The 23,631-nt window shown below is 47.4% G+C and overlaps 1 protein-coding gene across 3 annotated transcripts in view; it reads left to right on the top strand.

Annotated features, from left to right (window-relative positions):
* The window catches only part of HOOK3 (hook microtubule tethering protein 3), a 1,217,139-nt gene that overhangs the window by 1,123,917 nt on the left and 69,591 nt on the right, over positions 1-23,631 (top strand). For all 3 annotated transcript variants that reach the window (XM_086961833.1, XM_086961832.1, XM_086961834.1), the window contains one exon: positions 18,405-18,476. In XM_086961833.1, coding sequence (XP_086817959.1) covers positions 18,405-18,476 — 72 coding nt within the window. The remainder of the gene's footprint in view (positions 1-18,404; positions 18,477-23,631) is intronic.

Here is a 23,631-nt window from a genome sequence, read left to right as displayed (position 1 = left end):
AGTACTTACCTCAAGTTAGTATAGCGTGGTCCCAGCGATCCTACAACCTCTGGACAGCTCCATTCCTTTGATTGACTATCACATTCCACTTTCTTAGTATATGGTTTGTCGTGCCCCTAGGGCACCATTGTAAATCGTGCAACTTAAAAGTATTTTTCCTAAGAGTTTGTCATGTGCTTTACCCTCTGACCTCATAAAGAGTTCAGAGGTGTATGTTAGTTAATAAATACTTGTTTATTTTCATAACAACCTGTGTGGTGTCCTTTCACTTGGTATTCAAGGGGTTATATGTGGTAAAACAGCTGCTTCACATGCCAAAAGAGTTTAGCCTAAAGACTGCTTTGTCCATGCTACCATTAGGATAGCTGGTCTATAAGGTTGACTTACAACCAATCACCATAAGGGTTGTTTGGACTGATACAAGGTGATCACTAGAACTAGTGAGCATCATATATCAGGCCAACTTCTCACAGTCCTACGCTGCGGGCTCCAGCCCCAACGCCGCCTTCTGCTCCGCCTGTGGCACCGCAGTGGATGCCGTCAGTTCTGCCTCTGCCCCGGTTCCCGGCCGGTTTTGTCCGCGCCCGGGATCCGAATTGGGACATGGCGCTGGTTTGGCCCCGGCGCCGATTCCGACGCCGTGTGTTCCTCCCCGGCACCTGCCCCTCCGCCACGGTCTGCACCGCACACGGCGGAGGCTGAGGATGACTGGGAGGGGTCCAAGGACCCTCTTGCTCGTCAGAGCGAATCCGAGCAGGATTGGGCGGACGACTTGGAGGAGGCCGACTGACTCGATTTCTACTCTGACCCTGGGTTTGCCTCTCTTCCGTCCACTATGGAGGAAGGTGCCTCGTATATGGTGGTGCTCCATCGGGCAGCTGAGGTCCTTAACCTTGATCTCCCTACAGTGGCCCTGAAAACTAATCTCCTCACTGAAGTGCTCCAGTCGGCATCCACTACATCGGAGCTGCTGCTACCGTTCAATAACGCCCTCACTGATGTCTTGTTGGGCACTTGGTGGCGGCCGGCCACAGGGGCGCCTGTGGATGAGAACATCTGACCACTCATCATACACCCAAGAGTCTGATCATTCAAGCTTCGACCTCCCAGAGTGCCTTCCACACGCACCATCGGATAAGGACTCTAAGAAGCTGGCGCAGTTCGGCAAGTGGTTGTTCTCTTCGGCCAGCCTGGGGCTGCGTTCGGTGAACACCGCATGTCAATTGGGCCGCTATTCCCACGCAGTGTGGGATACCGTTGCTTAGGTGTTGCCACAGTGTTCTGAAGAGGTCCAGGCTGTGCTGTCCCAGGCTGTTGGCGAGGGTAAAAATGCAACTAAGTTCGCCATTCGGTGCTAGGGGTCCTTGCTCCTCTACTATCCTCTAGGTTGGGGTCTTTTGGTTGTGCCTCTGCTCTTGTTCCTTACAGGGGTTGTCACTTTCTGTGTTGGGGGCTGTCTGGGAGTCTTGCCGTGCTTTGTGTGTCCCACACTGCTTCCCCCGTCATTGTAATTGGTTGGGGTTGTGGTCCTGTGATATGTTTTCATGCCACTTTTCATGTGTTCTTGACTCGGGGGGGGGGGGGCTATCTTTGTGCTGGCAGGGTTGCTGTTCAGGGCGATGATCTGTTCTTTATTCTTTTCCCTGCCTGGGGTACTGTAGTGTTTGCACTGCTCCTTATGGTGTTGTTCCCCACCATTCCTTTTTTCTTTTCGCACGCTGTTCCTATACTCTCACAGTTTTGTCTGATGGCTCCGCGTTGTGGTGCGGAAAAGTTCTCAAAAGAAAGGAGTAGGATCATTTGTACCCCTCTGAACTGGGATTATCCATTCTACCATGTGGGTATGATGTAGTTCTTTCAATAAGTTCTTGTGGACATTCTTACAATAGTAAGCCAAAAAATATGAAAAACTCAATTGATAATTGCAAATCTCCTACCAACCTACATACCAACTGTGAGAAGTTGGCCTGATATATGATGTCTCCAATTCTGGGGGCACCTTGTATCAGTCCAAACAATCCCTTATGGTGGTGGTTGTAAGTCAACCTAATAGACAAGCTATCCTAAGGGTAGCATGGACTAAGCAGCCTTAAAGGCTTAACTCAAGAGGTCGTGTTAAGCAAGCTGTTTTACCAATCACAATCCTATAATATCAAATGAAATGACACCACACAAGTTATATATTATAAAAATATATGTATTTATTACTAGAATAATCCTCTGTACTCTTTATGAGTGCAGAGGCACAAGCGTTTAAACAAAAGCACAGTTAAACATATAAAAGTTGCACAATTATGGATGAGGCCCAGGGGCCACGCAAACCATATATTAAAAAAGCGTATAAGAGATACCAATCGAACAGTGGTTAGGCCTAGGGCCTAGAGAATCGCTGGGAGCAGTCGGGACTAGCAATGCTGAAGTCGGGAAAAGCCCGCGGGATTCGGGTGCAGCGCTGAAAGCACAAGCATGCACCAATGCAAAGTCAATGTTGCGTAAAAGTTATAAAGTTACTGTTTAAAGAGACTTCCGCTTAACCTAGAAGGATGAAACTTTAGACACATATATTAGAGGTGTGTACCAGTGTAGGAACGCCGGCGTTGCTGAGTTACCTCACCCACAGGAAGCGGGTGCACAGATGCAAAGTAGTGTCGGGTTTCGTCACGCAGGTTGATGGTGCTTGGAGCTGAAGATGCTGCAGGCGTCGAGAAGAGAAGTGTGATCCAAGGGTGAATCGAAGATATAGATGATCTGAAAGCAGAGGGGACAGAGTCTGGGTCACTCAGCAGTGACCAGGAAGGAACCAGGAAGGAACCAGGCAATGTCGGGCGCAATCAGATCGTTGACGGGAAGCTTGTCTCCGCTGCCACGTGGACTCTGGGGCTCCGAGGGCGTCCAGGAGTGGATCACGAGCTGTCCAACGCAGGCTCTCGCTGTCGGCGGTGTCGGCTTCCGGATTGGAGCAAACAACTCTTGGCAACCGCAACCCACGCAGGATTCGAAGATCGCTTAATACTCGGACCAGGAGGGTCGGAGCTGGTGCTCCTTTTCAGGGGAGCGAGGGCAAGTCTGGATCAACCAGACTCACGAGTTAGGTTTCAAGGTTCGTCGGCACAGGGGCCACAAGCCAACGGGCAAGTGACCAGGCCAACGCGTTGAGCTAAAAGATGCAGAAGGGCCCCACACAGCACTCGGTGAGTGTAGAGGAGTGAGCTTCGGTGCAAGAGAGGCTCAGGGCTGGGGCTTCTCAAACCCCAATGCACAGCTTTGAGGGTCACTCGTGGGCTGCACGGTCAGCGTCTCGTGGTCTTTCCAAGATGGCGGGCCCCACGCTTCAGGTCGCCTCCACGAGTCTCAGCTCTGCAGGGACTGTGGATCGGGCTGTTAGAAGGCAGGCACGCTGGGTTTTGTCGAACTCTGTTGCTCGAGTACCGGAGGGAACTGCAACAAAGCAAACTAAGAGGTGCTGGATGGTGCCTGTTTGCACAGGGTGGTCACTCTTTAACCACAAGGGAGATTCTTCAGTCTTCTACGTCGAGTAGGATGTCGAAGGGTCCAGAGTTTCGTTTCATAAGTTTCAGTCAGGATAATCTGAGTATATTGGCACTGCTCCCATTCATATACCAATCTGGGGGGCTGGATCTCCTGCTAGGTCCCTCCTATGGGTGGGACCCAGGAAGGGGGTGGTTACACCCCTTTCCCTTTGTCCAAGGTCGCGCTGGGACTGGGGCTGGTGTGCCCCAGAACCGGTTTGACCGGATTATGCAAGGGGAAGCCTTGTGCACACTGTCTGATTTCATTCAGCCCTCCCTGCCCCAATAAACTATCTCCTGTCTGGGGTGGTGTAGCACCTCCCTGCGACAGGAAACCCTATGTCCAGGCCTCCTCTGCTAAGTTTTGTTCAGCAACAGGAGGTCAGACTTGTGTCGGTGGCAGCAGCATCCATTTTGTGATGCTGAGGCTCTGGTTAGGATTAACCGCGTTTCAGTAAAGTAACATGTCTTCTCCTTCTAGAAGGGTGGAATGCTATCCCTGTCGACAGGACTGTCGAGGGGATAGTATTCCAAATCGTATGACACCTTACACGACATGTCTTGATAAAGCCAAACCAAAGTTAGCACACAACCGCGATGGATTATAATGCACTTAAGAGTATATGGTATGGCATTATCCCGGAACAGCTTAGGGAGTTGTTCCCGACAGCTGCAGACAGGCTCAGCTCATGCTAGAGCACCATCTCACATAAAACCAAGCACTCTGCCTCCAGGATTGTTAAGGCCTGCCATAGGAGTGACTTATAGGTATATATGTGTCCAGTTTTAAGTGTAGATATAGATATACTATATCTAAGCAGGATCACTGACATAATATAGAATGACAAAATATAGACTTACCAAAATATAGTCACCAAAATATAGAATGCCAAAATATCGAATTCCTATCTACAAACAGGTAAGTACAAAAATATGGAATCCAAAATATAGTCTGTAAAAAATATAGTCAGTCAAAATATCGAATTTTTTTAAATGTCTTAAAAGTAATTTAAAATTAATGAAATGATAAATATAATTAACTAAAACATACTTAAAAATACTCAAATAACCTTAAAATTAAGATATAATTAATTTAAGTTATTAATAAAAAATGTACAATATTTTACCGTAGGATAGCAGGGGGGTAACATTTAATATTACCACTCCAGTGAGTGCAACAGTAGGGAAAGCGTTGGATAGCGTAGGGGTAAAAAATACTATTCCCACTCCAGTGAGTGCAACAGTAGGGAAAGCGTTGGATAGCGTAAGGGTAAAAATTACTATTCCCACTCCAGAGAGTGCAACAGTAGGGAAAGCGTTGGATAGCGGGAGGGTAAAAAATACTATTCCCACTCCAGTGAGTGCAACAGTAGGGAAAGCGTTGGATAGCGTAGGGGTAAAAAATACTATTTCCACTCCAGAGAGTGCAACAGTAGGGAAGGCGTTGGATAGCATAGGGGTAAAAATTACTATTCCCACTCCAGAGAGTGCAACAGTAGGGAAAGCGTTGGATAGTTGGAGGGTAAAAATTACTATTCCAACTCCAGAGCGTGCAACAGTAGGGAAAGCGTTGGATAGCGTAGGGGTAAGAATTACTATTCCCACTCCAGAGAGTGCAACAGTAGGGAAAGCGTTGGATAGCGGGAGTGTGAAAATTACTATTCCCACTCCAGAAAGTGCAACAGTAGGGAAAGCTTTGGATAGCGTAGGGGTAAAAATTACTATTCCTACTCCAGAGAGTGCAACAGTAGGGAAAGCGTTGGATAGCGTAGGGGTAAAAAATACTATTCCCAATCCAGAGAGTGCAACAATAGGGAAAGCGTTGGATAGCGGGAGGGTGAAAATTACTATTCCCACTCAAGTGAGTTTAACAGTAGGGAAAGTAATGATTTAATATATTATTAATAATAAATTAAATATCAATACCAATAAAACATTAATTGAAATTAATAACCAATTTAATATTGTGTAATAATTAGAAATACAACTACATTAGTTATTAAAAATTAATAACCTATTCATAATTATTCAACAACTAATTAATTTTAAATAACAAAAACTAATTAATAATAAAAATTAATACCAATTAAAAATTAACAGTAAATTAATTATCAATACACAAAAAGTATTTTTAATATGTAATTAATTACAATTACATTACTTCCCACCCTATTCCCCTATAAACCCACATCTCACTACAGAAAATACATTAATACAATTATCATAATTATCAAATATTTAATTAATACAAAATAATTACCAATTAATAAAAATTATTTGCCAATTAATAGAAATTAATTACCAATTACAAATTAATTAACAATAAATTTAAAATCAATACGAATAAATGAAAAAAAATATTTACTTTATTACAATTAAATTACTTCCCACCCTATTCCCCTATAAACCCACAACCCGCTACAGAAAATAAATTTAGAAAATTAACATAATTAACAATTAATCAATTAATACAAATTAATTGGCAATTAATAAAAATTAATTACCAATTACAAAATAACAATAAATTCAAAATGAATACCAATAAACAAATAAAAATATTTAATTAATTACAATTAAATTACTTCCCACCCTATTCCCCTATAAACCCACAACCCGCTACAGAATTAAATTACGCAAAAATTAAATAACATAAAATTCATTACTTAAAATACATTACAAAAATTAATATACCTTTTTCACACATATACTAACATACAAAACACTTTAAAAAAATTGATATTAAAAAATCGATATATTTAATGCCTATATTGTATATTTCGATATTTTGACTTCTATATTTTGAAAATCGATATTACTTACCTTAAATTCGATATTTTTAACCACTATATTGTGTCCATTCGATATTTTGTCCATTCTATATTTTTACTTCGATCATTCTATATTTTGGAATAGATATTATGACTGTTTACCATCTAAGCAAGGGGTGATTACACCACCTTGCCCCAGCTGAGTGATCAGCCAGTTGAGTCAATTTAAGAACCAGCCAGGGGTGGCAAAAAGCTATGCTGGAGCCCCTGGTAGGCCTTGAATGCACCTATGCCCTTGGCACCTATAGTGCACTATATAGGGGCTGACAAGGTGTCCAGTACCAAATTGGTTATGCACCTAGGGTGCATGGAGTCCATTTTAAGGAGAGAGCAGATAGCCTGGGGCCCTGATTAGCAGGGAACCAGGCCAACTAAGTCTAAAACCAGCTAAACACAAGGCAACAAATCTGGGGTAACCATAGTCAGGTGTCCACCTTCCTACACCAACACTTCTTCCTATAAAAGCAAATGTGGGTTGGTTTATGCCACAGGACAGGAAAGACCCAAAACAAAAAGGGGCCTATTTAGAGCATGGAAACAATGCTGCAAAAAGGTAATTGATTGTCACAATTTGGCTTTATTTGGGCCTGGAGTCAGCCCGACACCAAGGACATTTACAATCCCAAGACATTTTTGAGAACTAGCAGATAAAGGAATTCAAGACTGATGTGTCTTAAATCCAACCACCTTTATTACTTAGAATGCTCCGTAAACATCAAAAAATTGTTGACAAAAACCAAGTTTCCCCACAGTTCTCCATGCATGTAGTCTTTTGGCCTAAAGTTGGTTAGCCCCAGGAAACCCAACAAACCCTAGGTGTTTTTGTAACTATCATAGGAATTTGTTTCTTGGGTGGATTCTGCTAGTCTTATCTTGAAGTCCCTACAGGTGTCAAGGGTTAGAAAACAAAATGTTTTCCACATTATTCCCTTGTATTCGATGTCGTCTTTGGGACTTGTGTGATCCAGCACTCAAGGTACCCTACTATCTTATTGGCATTTCTGAAAAGTAGAGACCCAGGGAATCCTGACAGTTGTCATTTGCATTGATCCAACCACATTGTCTAATTCAAGATGCCCTGCAAATGTCAAATTTAGATTAAAACAGGACTCTCTCTGGTTTATGTGACTGAAACACCATGACTTGTGTCCAGTGGCAATAGTCCCACCATCCTGAGTCTCATCCTTTACCAACAAAAGTGTTAAGACATGTGGGTGCGACTATCATGCGGAACAGGAATAGGCAAAAACGTTTAACCATGAGAAGTCATTGTTGTCTTCAGATGGGCACACTCTTAGCTGGTACCAGCTGTGTACAATATACCTACCTATGCAAGTGAGGTTCTGTTTTTATTGGAAGTTACATGACAATTCACAATTGTAGAATATATGCTGTAGGCCACAATTTGCAACGTTTTTTGTCATGGATTTAAGGAAATTGTATATTTTAAGCCATAACTTGACATTTGCAGGACTTTTTGGGTAAGAAAAAATATCTTTGCATGCTGTATCGCCCTAGTTTCGTCTTGTTCCCTAACTTTAAAAAATGTTTGGTGCAAGTAGGTTTCCTTTGGTACCCAACGGTTCTTGCCCAAATACCTACAGTAGTCACTACACAAAAAGATCTATCTTAATCCTGCATCTTCATCTGGTCACATTTTCTGGCCTGTTATTTCCTATGTGACAGGCCAGCCCACATGCATGGGATACTTTGTTTAATTGGTGGTAGTGGTAGAATTTTGTTTTGGAGGGCATAGGCTATTGCTCACAAATTTCGGAGTTTTATGTTGTATATAAATATGGGGAAATCGGAAATTTTCTTTACTATAAGTTTGCTGTTTGTAGGCCATTCAAGGTAATCAAAATTGATATTATCCCTGTAAACACCACCTCTCTAGCTTTCCATGAACGTTTTTGGCTGAGTTTGTTTCCCTGGATCTGTGTTGATTCTGGGTCCATATACTACAGCCATCAACTATTGTGAATTACCAGGACCGGAGTCCTCATCAACTAAAGACCCATATTCGGCAGTCATCTTGCATGTGAAGTGCAATGCTATTGGAGCCCTCAGAATAGCATGGAAGTCGAGGCCTCTCCAGGGATGCAGTAACACTGTGGATAGAATACATCAACGAAAGTAGCTAGGGGAGTAGGACAGAGAAAAGCGGAAGAAGAAAAAGACAAAACATTGTGGGACAGTGATGTCTTTGTGTAATACTGCTGCAAGGTCGTCCTTTGGTGCAATATATGACATCTGATCACTGCAATGAGTAGAGACCATTCAGTAGAAAATCACTTGTGTGTCTTTCCTCACGTTGTTTGTGCTAAGGCTATACAAACAGGTTACCTTCATGGTTAGGTTTAGTCAGATTCTGCCAATCTGGAAGGAGCCACGGCCCGTTCTTATGGGCAGAGTGGCCACACCACCCTCACCCTTTTTTCGACAAGAAGAGTGTCTGTCAGGCTGATCAACGGGCATCCTGACAGACTCTTTTCTTGTTCATGTCTGGCAGCTAGGAGCTAGACGTGTACAAAATATGCAGACTCCTGGCAGCTTAAGCTGAACTTTGCTGAGCTAAAAATGACACAGCTCCTATGGCTGTGACTGCTGTAGCCTGGCAAAGCTCCTAAAGGCCCACTCCTTTTGACAACGGAGAACGTCATTGATGGCCGTGGACCTGTGTTCTTCACTTTTTAAGCCTTGAAGCATCAAGGGCTGTCTATCATGGACACCTCATGGCAGTCTCGGATTGTGTCAGCAGCTCTCACTGGGTCCATCCCACTTTGTGACGAGGTAGGGGCTGCTGCCTCCTCATATTGGCAATAAGTGAAGGTGGCCGTCCCAATCCCTCAAACCTCTGAGGCTTCCCTCTCAGATCTGCAGCAGGTAAGTGTAATGTTTTTTGTATGTTTGGTGCATGCTTGTGTGTATGTATGAATGTTTGGGAGTGACTGTTGTGAATGGGTGTGTGTGTGTGTACTTGTGTGAATGCATGGGTGTTAGTGACTGTGTGTGCACACGTATTGCCCACTGACCCTTTCCTACTAAATTACCAGCCACCACTCTCTGGAAGTGTTTACCCACTTGCTGCAAATGAGTATACAGCTAAGACGTCCGTTCTTTACTAGTCTGTTGTAAAATTAATGTTCATCATTGCATCTACAGGCTCTCTCTCTAAGAACCTCTGCTCGTCGCCATGCCTGGTTGAGATCTACTGAGTTCTCGCCAGATGTCTAAAGCTCACTCATGGACATGCCCTTTGATGGCACTCACCGCGGCCAAGTCCTTAAGTTTTTCTACCAAAAGCCCAGCTGCTCCTAGTTTTCGTTCCTTTCGTGGCAGCGGAAGAGGCACCCAGGCACGTTCCTTCAGCAAGCCTGTGCCCAACCCGTCTCAGCGGGGCCGCGGTGCGGTTTCTGCAGCGGCGAGTCTGGGAATCAGCATGGGGGTCAGTCTACCTCCGCCCCACTGCTTCAACCTCCAAAATCTTCCGAATCACAGCTTTGGGGGGCACCCCACACCAGTGGGTGGCAGGATCCGCCATCACTTCCCCCACTGGCATGCTATCACATCCGACAGGTGGGTGTTGCAGATCATCCGCAAGGGTTACTCCCTTCCCGTCCACCCCTCCAGCCATGCCACCTCAGTACCACCGCATGTCGGGGGAACACTTGGCACTTCTCCAGCAGGAAGTCACCGCCCTCTTGGCCAAGGGGGCCAACGAGTGCGTTCCTGGGCCAGAAGTAGGGAGCGGTTGTTATTCCCACTACTTTCTGGTCCCCAAGAACGACAAAGGGGGCTTGCGCCCCATCTTGGACCTCAGGAACGTCAATCGCTTCCTCCAGAAGGAGAAGTTCAAGATGTTGACTCTGGCTCAGGTCTTGGCTGCCCTCAACCCTGGAGACTGGATGGTAGCGTTGGACTTGCAGGACGCATATTTTCACATCCCCGTTCTGCCCGTCCACCGGCGTTACCGGAGGTTCACGGTAGGCCAGGAGCATTTTCAGTTTGCTGTGCTCCCCTTCGGCCTTACCAGCGCCCCTCTGGTGTTCACAAAAGTGATGGCGGTGGTTGCAGCTCACCTGCGCAGGTCACGGGTGTCAGTCTTCCCCTACCTCGACGATTGGTTGTTGAAGGCGGGCTCGCCCCAGGCAGTTGTCACCCACCTTCAGACTACAGACGATCTCCTGCATTTGCTGGGGTTCTCCATCAAGATGCCAAAGTCGCACCTGAGTCCCTCTCAGAAGCTCCCCTTCATCGGAGTGGTTCTGGATTCGACGTGGTTTCGGGTTTATCCCCACGAGCAGCGAGTCCGGGATATTCAGGCTATGATTCCTATCTTTCAACCTCTATCCCGGGTTTCAGTCAGGATGACTCTCCGGCTCCTGGGCCTGATGGCCTCCTGCATCCTGCTAGTGCAAAATACCAGATGGCATATGTGCGGGCTCTGCAGTGGGACCCGAACTTCCAGTGGGCACAGCATCAGGGCAACCTGTCCGATCATGTCCAGATCTTGGAGGGCATTGCACAACAATTGTAGTGGTGGCTCACGAATCGCTGTTGGGTCAATGGCAGATCCCTCTCCCTTCCCTAAACAGAGCAGCCAGTGGTGACAGATGCGTCCCTCCTGGGATGGGGAGGCCACTTGGGAGAGGTGAAGATCAGAGGCCTCTGGTCTCCGGTGGAGTCCCGGCTCCATATCAACCTTTTGGTGCTTCGGGCGATCCAACTTGCACTGAAGGCATTTCTTCCCTCTGTCCGGTGAAGTGTGGTGCAGGTGTTCACGGACAACACCACCGCCATGTGGTATTCCAGCAAACAAGGCGGGGTGGGTTCGTGGACCCTATGTCAGGAGTCTCTGCGCTTCTGGACATGGCTGGAACATTACCTGTGTGGTTAAACACCTGGCAGGTTCTCTGAACGCCAGGGCGGACGAATTCAGCCGCCGGCGCTTGATGGATCACAAATGGCCTCTGAACTCCGACGTGGCGCAAGGTCTCTTTCAGCAGGGGGGAGAGCCTTTGTTAGATCTATTCGCCACCAAAGAGAAGGTGCAATGTCATTAGTTCTGCATGTTGGAATTTCCAAGGTGGCACTCGCTCGGCGACGTTTTTCGTCGTGAGTGGAGTTGCAGTCTGTTGTACGCCTTTCCGCCTATAACACTTCTGCCCAGAGTGCTAAAGAAGATTTGGCGCGACCAGGCCCAAGTCATTCTTGTGGCTCCGGATTGGGCACGAAGATACTGGTATCCCGAGCTACTCAACATGGCGACCGATCCCCCGATACGACTGCCTCTTCGGGAGGATCTTCTGTCGCAGCAGCAGGGGGGACGGTCCTCCAACCGAACCTGTCCAGCCTTCACCTCCATGCGTGGAGATTGGGTGGAGACAGTTGACCGCTTTCGATCTTCCTCCCAAAGTTTGTGATGTCATCCTGGCAGCCAGGCGTCCCTCTACTAAGACGGTATGCGCCTGCAGGTGGAACAAGTTTGTGGCATGGTGCACAGCTAAGTCTATGGATCCCCTTTCTGCTCCTCTTGGCAAAGTCCTTCTGTTCCTTCTTTCTTTGACCCAGCAGGGTGCTATCAAAGGTTATCTTTAGGCCATCTCCGCCTTTCTACGGCTTCCAGATCAGCCTTCTCTTTTTTAGTCTTCAGTTGTTAACCGTTTCCTGAAAGGCATTACGCACATGTTTCCTCCCGTGCCATTCATTATGCCTCAATGGGACTTAAACCTTGTCTTAACGTATCTGTTGTGCGCTCCCTTCGAGCCCCTTCATAACTGTCCTTTGCGACTTCTCACTCTCAAGATTTTTTTTTCTGGTAGCTATCATCTCTGCCAGAAGAGTGAGTGAGCTCCATGCTCTTTCTTCTAAACCTCCCTTCCTTTCTGTTCATCGGACAAGGTGGTGCTAAGGACCCGTCCTTCTTTTCTGCCCAAGGTTGTCACGCCCTTCCACATTGGGCAGACCATCACTTTGCCCACCTTCTTTCCGCCTCCGCATCCTTCAAAAAAGGAAGAGAGGCTCCACCGTCTGGACCCAAAACGTGCGCTCTTGTTCTATCTGTAGCACACACAATAGTTCCAACTCTTTGTTGGCTACGTGGGAGCCAAGAAAGGTCAGGCTGTGCACAAACGAACCATCTCTCAGTGGGTCATTCTGTGTATTAAAGCCTGTTACTCCTTGCCTAAAAAGGAGCCTCCTGTGGGTCTGCGTGCCCATTCTACTCGGGCGACAGCAGCCACTACTGCTCTTGGAATAGGAGTCCTTTTGCAGGATATCTGTCCCACGTGGTCCTGGCTGCATACCCTTGCCAAGCATTATTGCCTTGACAGCTAAGTCCGGAGAGACGGCTTCTTTGGCCGTACTGTTCTCCTGGATTTTCTGGTGTGATCTTGGTTCGCAGACCCACCACCGGGTTTGGTATTGCTGGGGTATCTATTATAAGGTAAGGAATCTAACACTAACGTGTTTCTTTCAGTTGAACAAGTTACTTACCTTCGGTAACGATATATATGTAAGAAACATTAGTTAGTGTTAGATTCCTTACCGCCCCACCCATCCTCTCCGTTCTGCGAACTGATTTCTAGGGTTAAGGTCATCCCTTTTAGGGCCCTAGTTTTATGCACCAATGGTCAGTGTCTTGCATGGCTCTGTGTTCCTGGCGCGGAGAGTCGTGTACAGAACTGATGTCAGTGCGCTTGGGCACGTCTAAGTGACAACATCCCAACACCAACTTCGCACGCGGAGCCGCACGATGACGCCTACTGACGTGCAGGGGTACTACTGACGAAAACTTTCTGGATCCAGTCTGAAGCCTGGGTATAATTCTAAGGTAAGGAATCTATCTCTACTAATGTTTCCTACAGATATATTGTCACCAAAGGGGAGTAACTTGTGCTTTAAGACCACTGCTTCAGAAACATTACATTTAACTATGTCAGTCTACATACTGGACTCCACACATTGGAGTGCCACACTCTGGCTTTCAATAATGTTTGCTTAGTCTCTGTGGGACTGGCCATATTCAGAGTCGGAGTTCAATCTTCCTTGTAAAAAAGATATATATGGGCCATCCGCATCCTCCCTGTTGCTCCACCATCTCCTAAACTCTCCTAACTATTCCTTAGAAGTCCTTCTACCCATCTGTTGCTTCCAAATCTCTCTACCTGCCTGTAGAAAAAGAGTGAACTATGAATATCCGACCAGTCGCTCCAGTATCTCCACTTCCTATGTAATTTAGGCTTATTTGCTCTTACTTGCCTCTATCCATGCTTTAATAAAGGAAAATGTAGAGCTTTGAGGAGTTCTGACCCCTCCATCAGTACAAAGACTACTCCCTACTTATTTGAGTAGATTGGTCCTCATGGATACAGTATCTTACACACAGCAAGTTGTATTAAGGCTTTTCTTTGTTTCTTTGTCGACCTTAGGGTAAGTGCTAATGTGAGTTTGGACACAGACCCAACTCCCTGCCTGTTCCAAACCTGGGCACTGGTTCCGACGCGGCATGAAGCCATATTGATCGGGGTGTATCAAGGTTGTGACGACCTTGACCAACCCGGTGGCGAGCAACTTCGCTAAAATCTTAGGCTCAACATTGAGCAGCGAAATGGGCCTGTCTTAGGAACATAATGTCTTAGGTTTGCCTGCCTTGTGGATAACCGCAATATTTGCCACCCGCTGGTTGTATGCAAGCTGACCTATTTCCTTACTCTCCAAGAACATAGCTCGGATATACGGAGCTATTTTATGAGCATTCAATTTGTACAATACTATTGGTATCCCATTGGGGCCCGTCGCCTTCCCAGATTTTATACCTCTAATCGCCTGCGCTAATTTATCGTCCGTAAAAGGGGAGTCTAAATACTTCCTACCATCTTCCGATAATCCCGGCATGCAAATATCGTTGATCATTTCACTATTCTCCGCCTCCGTAAACCCACCGACCGTGGTGTACACCCCTTTGTAGTACTCAGAAAATTAATCTGCCACTGCCTGCGTATTTATAATTCTGTCAGATCCTAGCCCCTCTAGCTCCGGCACTAACCTAGATGCCCATTCCGCACGCTCCAGCCAAGCAATCAGCTTACCAGACTTGTCCCCATGCTCATATATTCGACTCTGTATGGCATTATTCTGGACAATGGCTCTCTCCCTGGCAAGGCATTTGTATTCATCTTGTCTTAACTTCAATAAATGAAGGTCTTCCTGAGCGGCAGATCTAGCCACCCTTTCCTCTAATCTTATCACATCGGCCTCTACACTAACCACCTCCGCCTGGTTTTTCCTCTTCCTGCCCGCCACCAAGGATAGGATCTCACCCCTCACCACGACCTTGTATGCCTCCCACAGAGACTGCGCTGAATCGACAGTACCCACATTTTCCAGGAAATAGCGTTCCTAAACCCGGAGAATCTCCTTTTTGGTAGTGTGATCCTTCAAATGCCACGCACTAATGGGAGCTACCCTGCCCACCGCTGGCTGTCCAAGCTCAATCTGTAACCATATTGGGGAATGATCCGAGATGCCCCTGCCGAGGTACCGTGCCTCTCTAACTGTAGCAGCCATAGCTGCCGGTATCAATATGTAATTTAACCTACACATACTATTATGCGCGGCAGATACATGAGTAAAATGTGTCTGCGTCGGATTACGTAACCGCCAGCTATCAACCAACCCCAACATTTATGGAAGTCCGGGAGCCACCGCTGCGACGGCCTGTGTGGTCCTGCCGGAAATCTATCAATCCCCCCGTCGAGTACTGCATTGAAATTACCCCCCAACACCAGGAGGCCCAAAGGCAATGTCAGAAAAACAGCCCTCAGGTGTCGGAAAGTATCAGACTGAAGGCCAGGTGGTACGTAAATTGACAAAAAGGTAACCGTCTTCCCCCCAACTGCCCGAAACATATCTGCCTCTTTGTTCCGACCATGTAGCCTGAATTGCCAAAGGGAAGGGGTTCTTTGTCAGAATTTCAACTCCCCTCCACCCCAGCATGCGCCACCAATTTATACCCCCCTTTATGGAGGGCCATGCATCGATTACCGATAAGGTGTCTCCTGCAATAATTTGACTTCCGGGTAATGCCTTCTAACAAGTTGATTCACCATCCCTCTCTTGATCCTGTCACCCAGGCCATTTACATTCCAGCTCAGGACCCTTATCCACCGATCCCTGACTAGCATGCAACATTTAACCCACACCACTAGCGTCCTGCTGCAACATTGTCACCTGATGTAAATAAAAAACAATAACGAAAAAATTCACAAAAAAAACAAACAATGCAATTATTTCTACATAAAATAGAATCAAATAACGAAACCACAAAACCCAACCCCTTGCTCCCTATCTCCTCCCTCCACCCCTGCACATGGTAAATGCCCATCCCCAACTCGCAGTGTGCCTGTCGCCACATACTTCCCCAAACAATTAACTAAAAGTAGTAACGGGGAAGAAACCAAAGCCCTGCCCCTCCCCCCGCCTCCAGGGTAGTCAATTGTGCCCTATGTTTACAGTTCTTTTATTCACAACAACGGGAATGGTTACTTTCTTGCCCCAACATTCGAGCCTCTCTGCCAGTATCCATAAGTCCCTGGACACAGTCTTACTGTTCAAGTCCCTCCTCCTCAGATCTGAACTCGTGTTCTGCACCTCCACCCGTGGGCTTACTATCAATCCAGTCTGCTGCCACCTCTGGATTATCGAAGAACCAGGTCTTCCCTTCCATTTCTACTCGCAAGCTAGCCGGATACATCATCGCATACCGCAGCCCCCTATCTCTTAACTTCCTCTTCACTGGAAGGAACCTTTGACTCTGTTTCTGAACTGTCTGGGTAAAATCCGGGAAGAAGGAAAGCGTTGCATTCTCATATCGTAGTGGGGTCCCCACCCTCGCCGCCTGCAGGATGGCATCGCTGTCACGAAAATTAAGCACTTTGGAAATCATTGGTCGAGGGTGCGCCCCGGGTCTAGGTCTTCGCCTACGCAATCTGTGGGCCCTCTCTATAGTGAAGTAGTTGCTAAGAACCTTCGGCTTGAGATGGTTTAGGATGATATCTTCTACGAATAGATCCGATGTCAGACCTTCCGATTTCTCGGACACTCCCAGAATGCGAACGTTGTTGCGCCTGGCTCTCCCTTCGTAATCATCCAGCTTCCGGTCCGTGGCTTCTCGTGATGTCTTCAGGGCGCATACTTCCCGCTGCAGTTCCGCTACATCATCCATCAGGCTTGCCGTCTTGATGTCTAACGACTTGACCGTCTCGTTAGCCTTCGTAAGATCTGCCGGAATCAAATTCACCTCTATAGTGATTGCATCCAGCTTATTATCCAAGGATTCCATTGTGCCACCAAGTGAAGACTGAACTCCATTGATTGCCGCCATAACGTCCGTCAGAGTTGGCTCAGTCAGAGCGTCTGGTGTGTCTCCCGCTACAGACTGGACCTTCTTGGGCTCCGGCGGGGATCCCTTGGGCATTGCGTAGCGATCTAGTTTGTTAGATTGCATGTTTTGCCCCTTTCAAGGACCTGGGCGCCGGCTTGTCCGAGTCCGGTTTCGTCGCCATCACCACGCTCTCCTCTCTCGCACGGAAGGCTGCAAATCTCAACTGGGTACCCTGCCACAGATAGCAGCAATGATCCAGTGCTCTGGGGCTCAGAGTGTAGCACTCTGACACCGCCGTCACCTTATTCCATAGCTTTTCCTCCATGCTCTGAAAGGCCCGGCAAGCAGGCAACACTGACCACAATTCTCATATGGTTATAGACCATTGGTAAGGTGAAAGAACGCCTCTGATACCGCCAACAACCGCCAGCATCATAGCAGTGTGCTTGCCAACGTTTCTCCCTTTAGCAAGAGCCACCAACGCCACAGTCTGCCCGCAAATCTGCCTATTGGGCTCCCAAGTCAGTCGCGCCGGTCCTCACTACCGCCTTCTCTTGCCGGTGTTCACAGTTGACACTACCAGGTCCTGTTTTTGCCGGGCACCACTTCACAAAGTCCCGGGGGTGCGCCGCATCTACCACTCCAGGCAGGGCCTCCGCGGGCAGAGAGCGCAATCACTGGCTCCCGCCGCAGGGCGCCTGACCCGCCACTCGGTCTCTGCAGATACCGCACCAATCGCTCCCCGCCGAGACCGGGCCGCGGCGAATCTCCGCAATCCTCACTCCCGGGGGCCCCACTGCTGACGCTCCAATGTCCCGCAAACCCGGGGGCAGTTACTGGCGTCAAACAACGCCCGATGGATCTCGTTGCGATCAAAGCCCCGTCCAAGCAGCAGAGGGCGCGGACCACTCGCGGGGCCGGACCGTTCCGGTTGCTGGCCCCGTTGTTATTCACTTGCGGCCGGGGTCGCAAAACACCCAAGACCCCGGCCTGCAGGCAAGCAGGCCTCACACCTTGCGGGTGACTTTTCCCCGGATAGCCGCACCGGAGCGAGACGCGAATCGGAGCGTCAAGCGTTGCTTCCCTTCTGATGCTGAATTCTCAGCGAGGGGCACAGGATGGTTACCAGGATGGGTCAGGAGGCAGCTCGGGTCTCGGGAGCTAAGAGCTCATGCAGCCATCTTGGACGTGCGCGAGGCTCCTCCCTCAACATTGTTTTTTAACTCCTTACAGAGTGATTAATTTACAACTGTGTTTGTTGTGCTCCTTTGTTAGGAAATATTTTACTACAGAGTACTTTGCTTCACTTAAGTGATGTCTTACTTCTGAACAGTGATATTTTACTACAGACTACATTGCATCACTGAAGTAATGTGTTCCTTCTGAATACTGATACTGCATTTCCTTATATGGCTCTTTTTGCCCCAATGACTAACTTGAAGACATAATCTGGCAAATATTTTATTTTACCATTTCTGAACATTTGTCGGTTATTTTCAAATTGCATTCTTCCGTATGTTTGAGGAACAAAATACTGCACAGTAAGCCACAGTGTAATATAATAAAAACTTAACAGGTCAAACATATATTGATGTTATCATGCATGTCTCTTTTTAGGCAATTTCTAAATATATTTTACACCTTTATTGTAATTTTTAGAAAGAGTGTGAGAAAACAAAGGTCCAGAGAGAACAGGAAGAGAAGTTAATAGTGTCGGCCTGGTACAATATGGTAAGATTTTTAATTTTTCATTATTAGTTCTAGTTCTTTTGATCTAACTCAGAAACTGTCCCTCGTCGTTACATGGAATATTCTTCCATACAAGAATAACGTGTTTATATTATTGCTAAATTATTTTTAGGCAATTTTTGTGGAATTTTCCAAAATAAATCACATTTGGCATAGCTGTAGAGATCAATAAGCGCATTAGCCTTCCACTGTGCAGTCAAAGGGCTCGAAATATTCAGTCCCAAGGTAAATGACATGTTTTTGTCAGCACAAAAAATGGAAAAAGCATGGTGTATATTTGACCCTTTGTTCGAGGCAGTTATATTGTTTTTGTACATTAAAAGCAAGGGTCTGATAATAGATTGAGTTGTACAGCCCATTTGCTTGGACATAAAAAATCAGTGAATGCGCTATGAGTAATACCCAGAATCTTTTTACTTTTAAATAGAGACACAATCCAGCTAATAATGTCTGTATATCAATTTGTGGGACCACGTTTGATTCAGATGCAAAAGTATATTTTTGGCCAAATAGTGGAGGCTTTATGGAAGGACTCTGTTAGACTGATGTCAGAGACTTTCGCTCCTTAAAAGGTGGAACTGCGCATGACTTAACCAAAGAGCAGGCTTTCTACTCTGTTAATGATGAGCTTTTTTAGGTTTTTTGAGCGCACATGTACGCCGTGCTGTTTGGCTATCCTCTTGTATCTTTTTTGTACTGACTCCTTGGTCCCTGCTGGGATCGGAGTGTGTAGTCTGGCTGAAGTTTAGGATAAAGGTACATATGGTCATGTGTGCAGTAGGTCTAAAACCTTGACTGCCTCAATGAGAGCGTCTCAGTCCACTGCTATTGGTTTCTTTTGTAGGCCTCTGTATTCTTCTCTGTGGAGTGCACCGCTTTCTGCCGTTCCCCATTTAATTAGTTCCTCCCGCCAGGCCAAGACATTCGGAGGGGATGTGGATTTCCACATTTTTGTTATTTAGCAATTCGCAAGGAGCAGTGCCAGATCTACAAATTTAGTTTGTGCTTTAGGCCCAATAAACAAATATCTGCAGCACAACAAGTGGCATTCCCTATTGTCTTACTTGTGTCCTCGGTCACTTGTAACCAGTACGTTGACAAGGCAGGACAGGACCATATCCTGTGCAGGAATCTTACATTCGGTTCACGGCATCTGGGGCATGCTGCCGACGCCTCCGGATACATTGTATGTAATCTATGTGGTGTAAAGTACGCTCTATGCAGGATCATGAGTTGTATTAGTTTGATTCTGGAGTTACGTGAGATCTGCTATCTGAAAGAGACACGTTAGTGATAGATTCCTTACCTTAGAATATCCCCAGGCGTCAGACTGGATCCGGAAATTTTTGTGTAGCAGTACCCTTGCGCGTCGGTAGGCGTCGTCTGCGGCTCCGCGTCCGTCGTGGGCGCCGGGATGACGTCGTCGGAGTACTTAGATGCCGCCTCCGCGTGCTGACGTCAGTTCTTCTTTTTTCCGCGCCAGCAGCGCAGATCTGGAAAAAGTGGTACCTTAGTCACTTTTTGACTAACTTTTTTGAGATCTTTTTGATAATTTCTCGAGTCTTCGACTCCGATCGGTGCCAATAGGGATGCCAGGTTTTAAGCCTTGTGGGGACTGCGACCGACTGATGTCGGTCACCGACCCTCACCGTCGGTGCCTCCACTGTCTCAACGTCTATCATGACGACAAGACCTGCTCTGACTGTCGGGCCTTAACCTCGAAGGCTAGGCGGGAGCGGTCCCGCAAGCGGCCCGAGCTCCGGCAGTCGGCCCCGCGCAGTGAGAGGTCCCGGTCCAGACGGAGGTCGAGGGACCGGTCGCGGGGGCGCGGAAAAGCTGTGTCTAAGAACTGACGTCATCACGCGGAGGCGGCGTCTAAGTACTCCGACGTCATCACAGCGTCCACGACGCCGACGACAGACGCGGAGCCGCAGACGACGCCTACCGACGCGCAAGGGTACTTCTACGCAAAAATTCCCGGATCCAGTCTGACGCCTGGGGATATTCTAAGGTAAGGAATCTATCACCCACTAATGTCTCAGATATATCGTTACACAAGTAGTAACTTGTGCAATGGGAGGTGTCAGGGGCTGGGGTGGACAGAGACTGAGACCAGAGCACTGTTTGTCTACAGTTAAGCAAGATTTATTAAAGGTTACAAGTTTATGAGTGTTTGTAGTATTCCTTCCTTCTTGGGGTCGTTTTCTGTATGCAGGGAACGTCACGGTTTGGTCCGGTGTCCCGGTTCTCGTGGCCTCAGGGAAAAGGAAAAACAAACGGGTTTTACTGATCGATTCTCAGTGATACTTGTAGTGCTACCTTCACCAAGTTAAAGAAACAGGGGTTGTGATTTTAGTGCAAGGGTCACCGCGGGGCCTCCCGCCTCCCTGACCTTGCTACCTCCCACCTCCCCAAACACCCCACCAGAACGCCCCTTTCAACAGCACTTGCCTTGGGCTGTGGCCCGACTCTCGGACCACAGCAGCAGGACCCGTGGCGTCTTCTCCCTTCAGCCCACCGGGTATGGTAGCAGTGTTGGTAACGTCGCTCAGCAGCACTCGCAGTGTACTCTCCTCTGCCTCCGGGGGTTCCGCAGCCGCCTCCGCCCTCGCGCTCTCCTCTCTTCGAATCTCCTCCGCTCTCACGCTCTCCTCTCTTCCGATCTCCTCCGCCTCCGCTCTCACGCTCTCCTCTCTTCCGATCTCCTCCGGGTGCTCCACAGCCTCCTCTCCACCCTGGCACACCGTCCGTTCCACGCCTCTAACTTTTATGCTTCCTGGTTCCGTCGGCCGACGGGGCTCCTCCCCCTTCCGCTGTTCAACCACTAGACCGCGATTGACTTCCTGGTTCTGTGTTCTTGGCAACCAGGAAGTGGTGTTTCCTTCTTCTTCGTCCACTTCAGAGTGCTCCAGCCTCTCTTCCTCCCCACAGGAGGCTAGAACATTTCCCATTCTTTGTCCTACAATTACCTTCCGATATCTTGCAGCCATTTGTCACTTATTTGAGTGAGGGGTGCTAGTAGGTGGGCCCTCAATCCACAACATAACCAAGGTGTCAGGTGTTTACCTTTGCCCATTAAGTGTACCGCCAGTATGATTTCGGGGATGTTCGGTACGGTACAAATCCGAGCCCAGTGTAGTTTGACATGCAGTAGAATATTCGTGTGCATATGAAAAAGGGAATCTGGCAGTTTGTGTACTTGTATAAAATCCATGTTGTTCAACAGCATACCGTCACCAAACAGTGTGCCTACTGTGGACACCCCTGCCTGTTCCCATGTCTGCAAGCGCCTTGAGGTCAGTGGGCCCATTGGAGTGTGGAGGTATATTTTGTGCATATGATGCAATGTTTGATGTATATTTAATGGCCATCTTCCAGTATGTGAGGGCAACTTTATATAACATTGGGGCCTGGGCCGGGTGCGCACACTAGGGTATAATAATATATGCAATGCACCAAGCTTAAGCATGCGTGGTATGCTATTTCGTGCAAATTATGGCCTGCCAGCCAGTTCGATAGCCATTGCAGCTGGCTGGCATAACAATAGGCCTTCCAGGCCCCCCACATCCCCACACTCCGGTCTATTGGGAGTGGCATTTTGGTCAATCCCACCCACATGCATCCATTCCCCCATATTAGCTCAGTTAATAGTACATTTAAAGTTTTAAAATAAGATGCCGGTATGACCATAGGTAGGTTGGTAAAATAATATAATAGCCTTGGGAGCATTACCATCTTAAATATGGCCACATATCCAGCCACTGTAAGGGGGAGAGACACCCAAAATGTCACCTGAGGGCGAATGGATGAGATGGCCTTCTGGAGCTTACCGTCAAGCAGATCCTGTATGCCACAATATCGTATGGTTTCTTCCCGGTTTAGGGAGAGATGTCACCAGTGCCTGAACTGTTGTGGGGGGCAACTTACTTTTTGCAACGCCGTTTGATACATAAGTAAGTGCGTGTAGCAAACTTGTAGAATTCAGTAGGGAGACAGTCAAGTGGCAGTTCCTTTATTCCCTCCTTGCTTTCGTTATGTGTTATTTGTGCCTCCAGCTCGGCCCTATCCTCAGCCAATATCTGTGAGATTTTCACGTCTTCTAAGACGTTTGCTACCCTCTCCTGGTGGGTCGATTGGGGGGGAGAATATAGTGCTTTATAATAGTTAAGGAAAGTTGTGTTGATCTCCCGCTGCGTGGTAACACGTAAGCCTGCTGGGGTATTGATTTCTAATATTGGAGTTCGCGGCAGTGGTTGTTTGAGTATTCGTGCTAGCAGGGTACCTGGTTTATCAACTTCTGTGTGTAACCTCTGCGCGTAGGTGCGATAATCTATAACACGCAGGCGTTCCAGTAATTAAGCATACTCAATGCATGCTTCCTGTAGGATTTGAGTTTAATCTGCGTCTAGTGCTGCCTCTCCCTTTAGCTTCTTTAGCCCTTCTTCGTCACCCTGTTGCTCCCTGTGTACTAATTGTCGAGCCCCCACTGTTGTGCTAATAGATATCCCCCTATTTACTATTTTAAAAGCTTCCCATTCTGGAAGAGTGGAGGAGGCTGTACTTGCATTTTCCTCAAAGTGGTTGTCTATTGTCATGGCCAGAGTATCCGAAACACACTATCTTCCAAGTAGCAGGGATCTTAGAGGGGTGTGATGAGTGTCCTGAATTCCGTACCAAGACCTTAAAGAGCAATAATTCAGGGATAGTATCGCATGGCTGCTTCACCAGTGAGGGATTTGAGGCACTGTGGAGTCCTGCTGTGGTATCATGTTGCCTTTTCCTATTATTGGAACTTCCAGGTCTTTCCTAAACTGTTGAAACAACTGAGGTGCTGGGGAAAGGTGTTCCAGGACCAAGCAGCCAGTTAGGAGAAAAAGCAGCCTCAGCTATTAGCCCCCTTATGCGCTTTTTATCTGCTAGGGAGAGGGATCAGGAATGGAGTTCCCTGATTGATTGGTGGAAATTTGTTTGTTGACGTAGGCCAGTCCCCAGTTATATAGTGCCTTGCAAGCGTGGGTGAGCAGCTTGAACTGGCATTTTGTGACTGGTAGCTGTGGAGTTTCCTGGTAACTAATGGAGTTCCCTGATGTGTGCTTTGGTCTGGGGAGGTCGAGGATGAGTCTGGCTGCTGTGTTCT

Source organism: Lissotriton vulgaris, chromosome 3_1, assembly GCF_964263255.1.
Source record: "Lissotriton vulgaris chromosome 3_1, aLisVul1.2, whole genome shotgun sequence".
NCBI classification, from domain to species: Eukaryota; Metazoa; Chordata; class Amphibia; order Caudata; family Salamandridae; genus Lissotriton; species Lissotriton vulgaris.
This window is presented reverse-complemented; position numbering and strand designations above follow the sequence as displayed.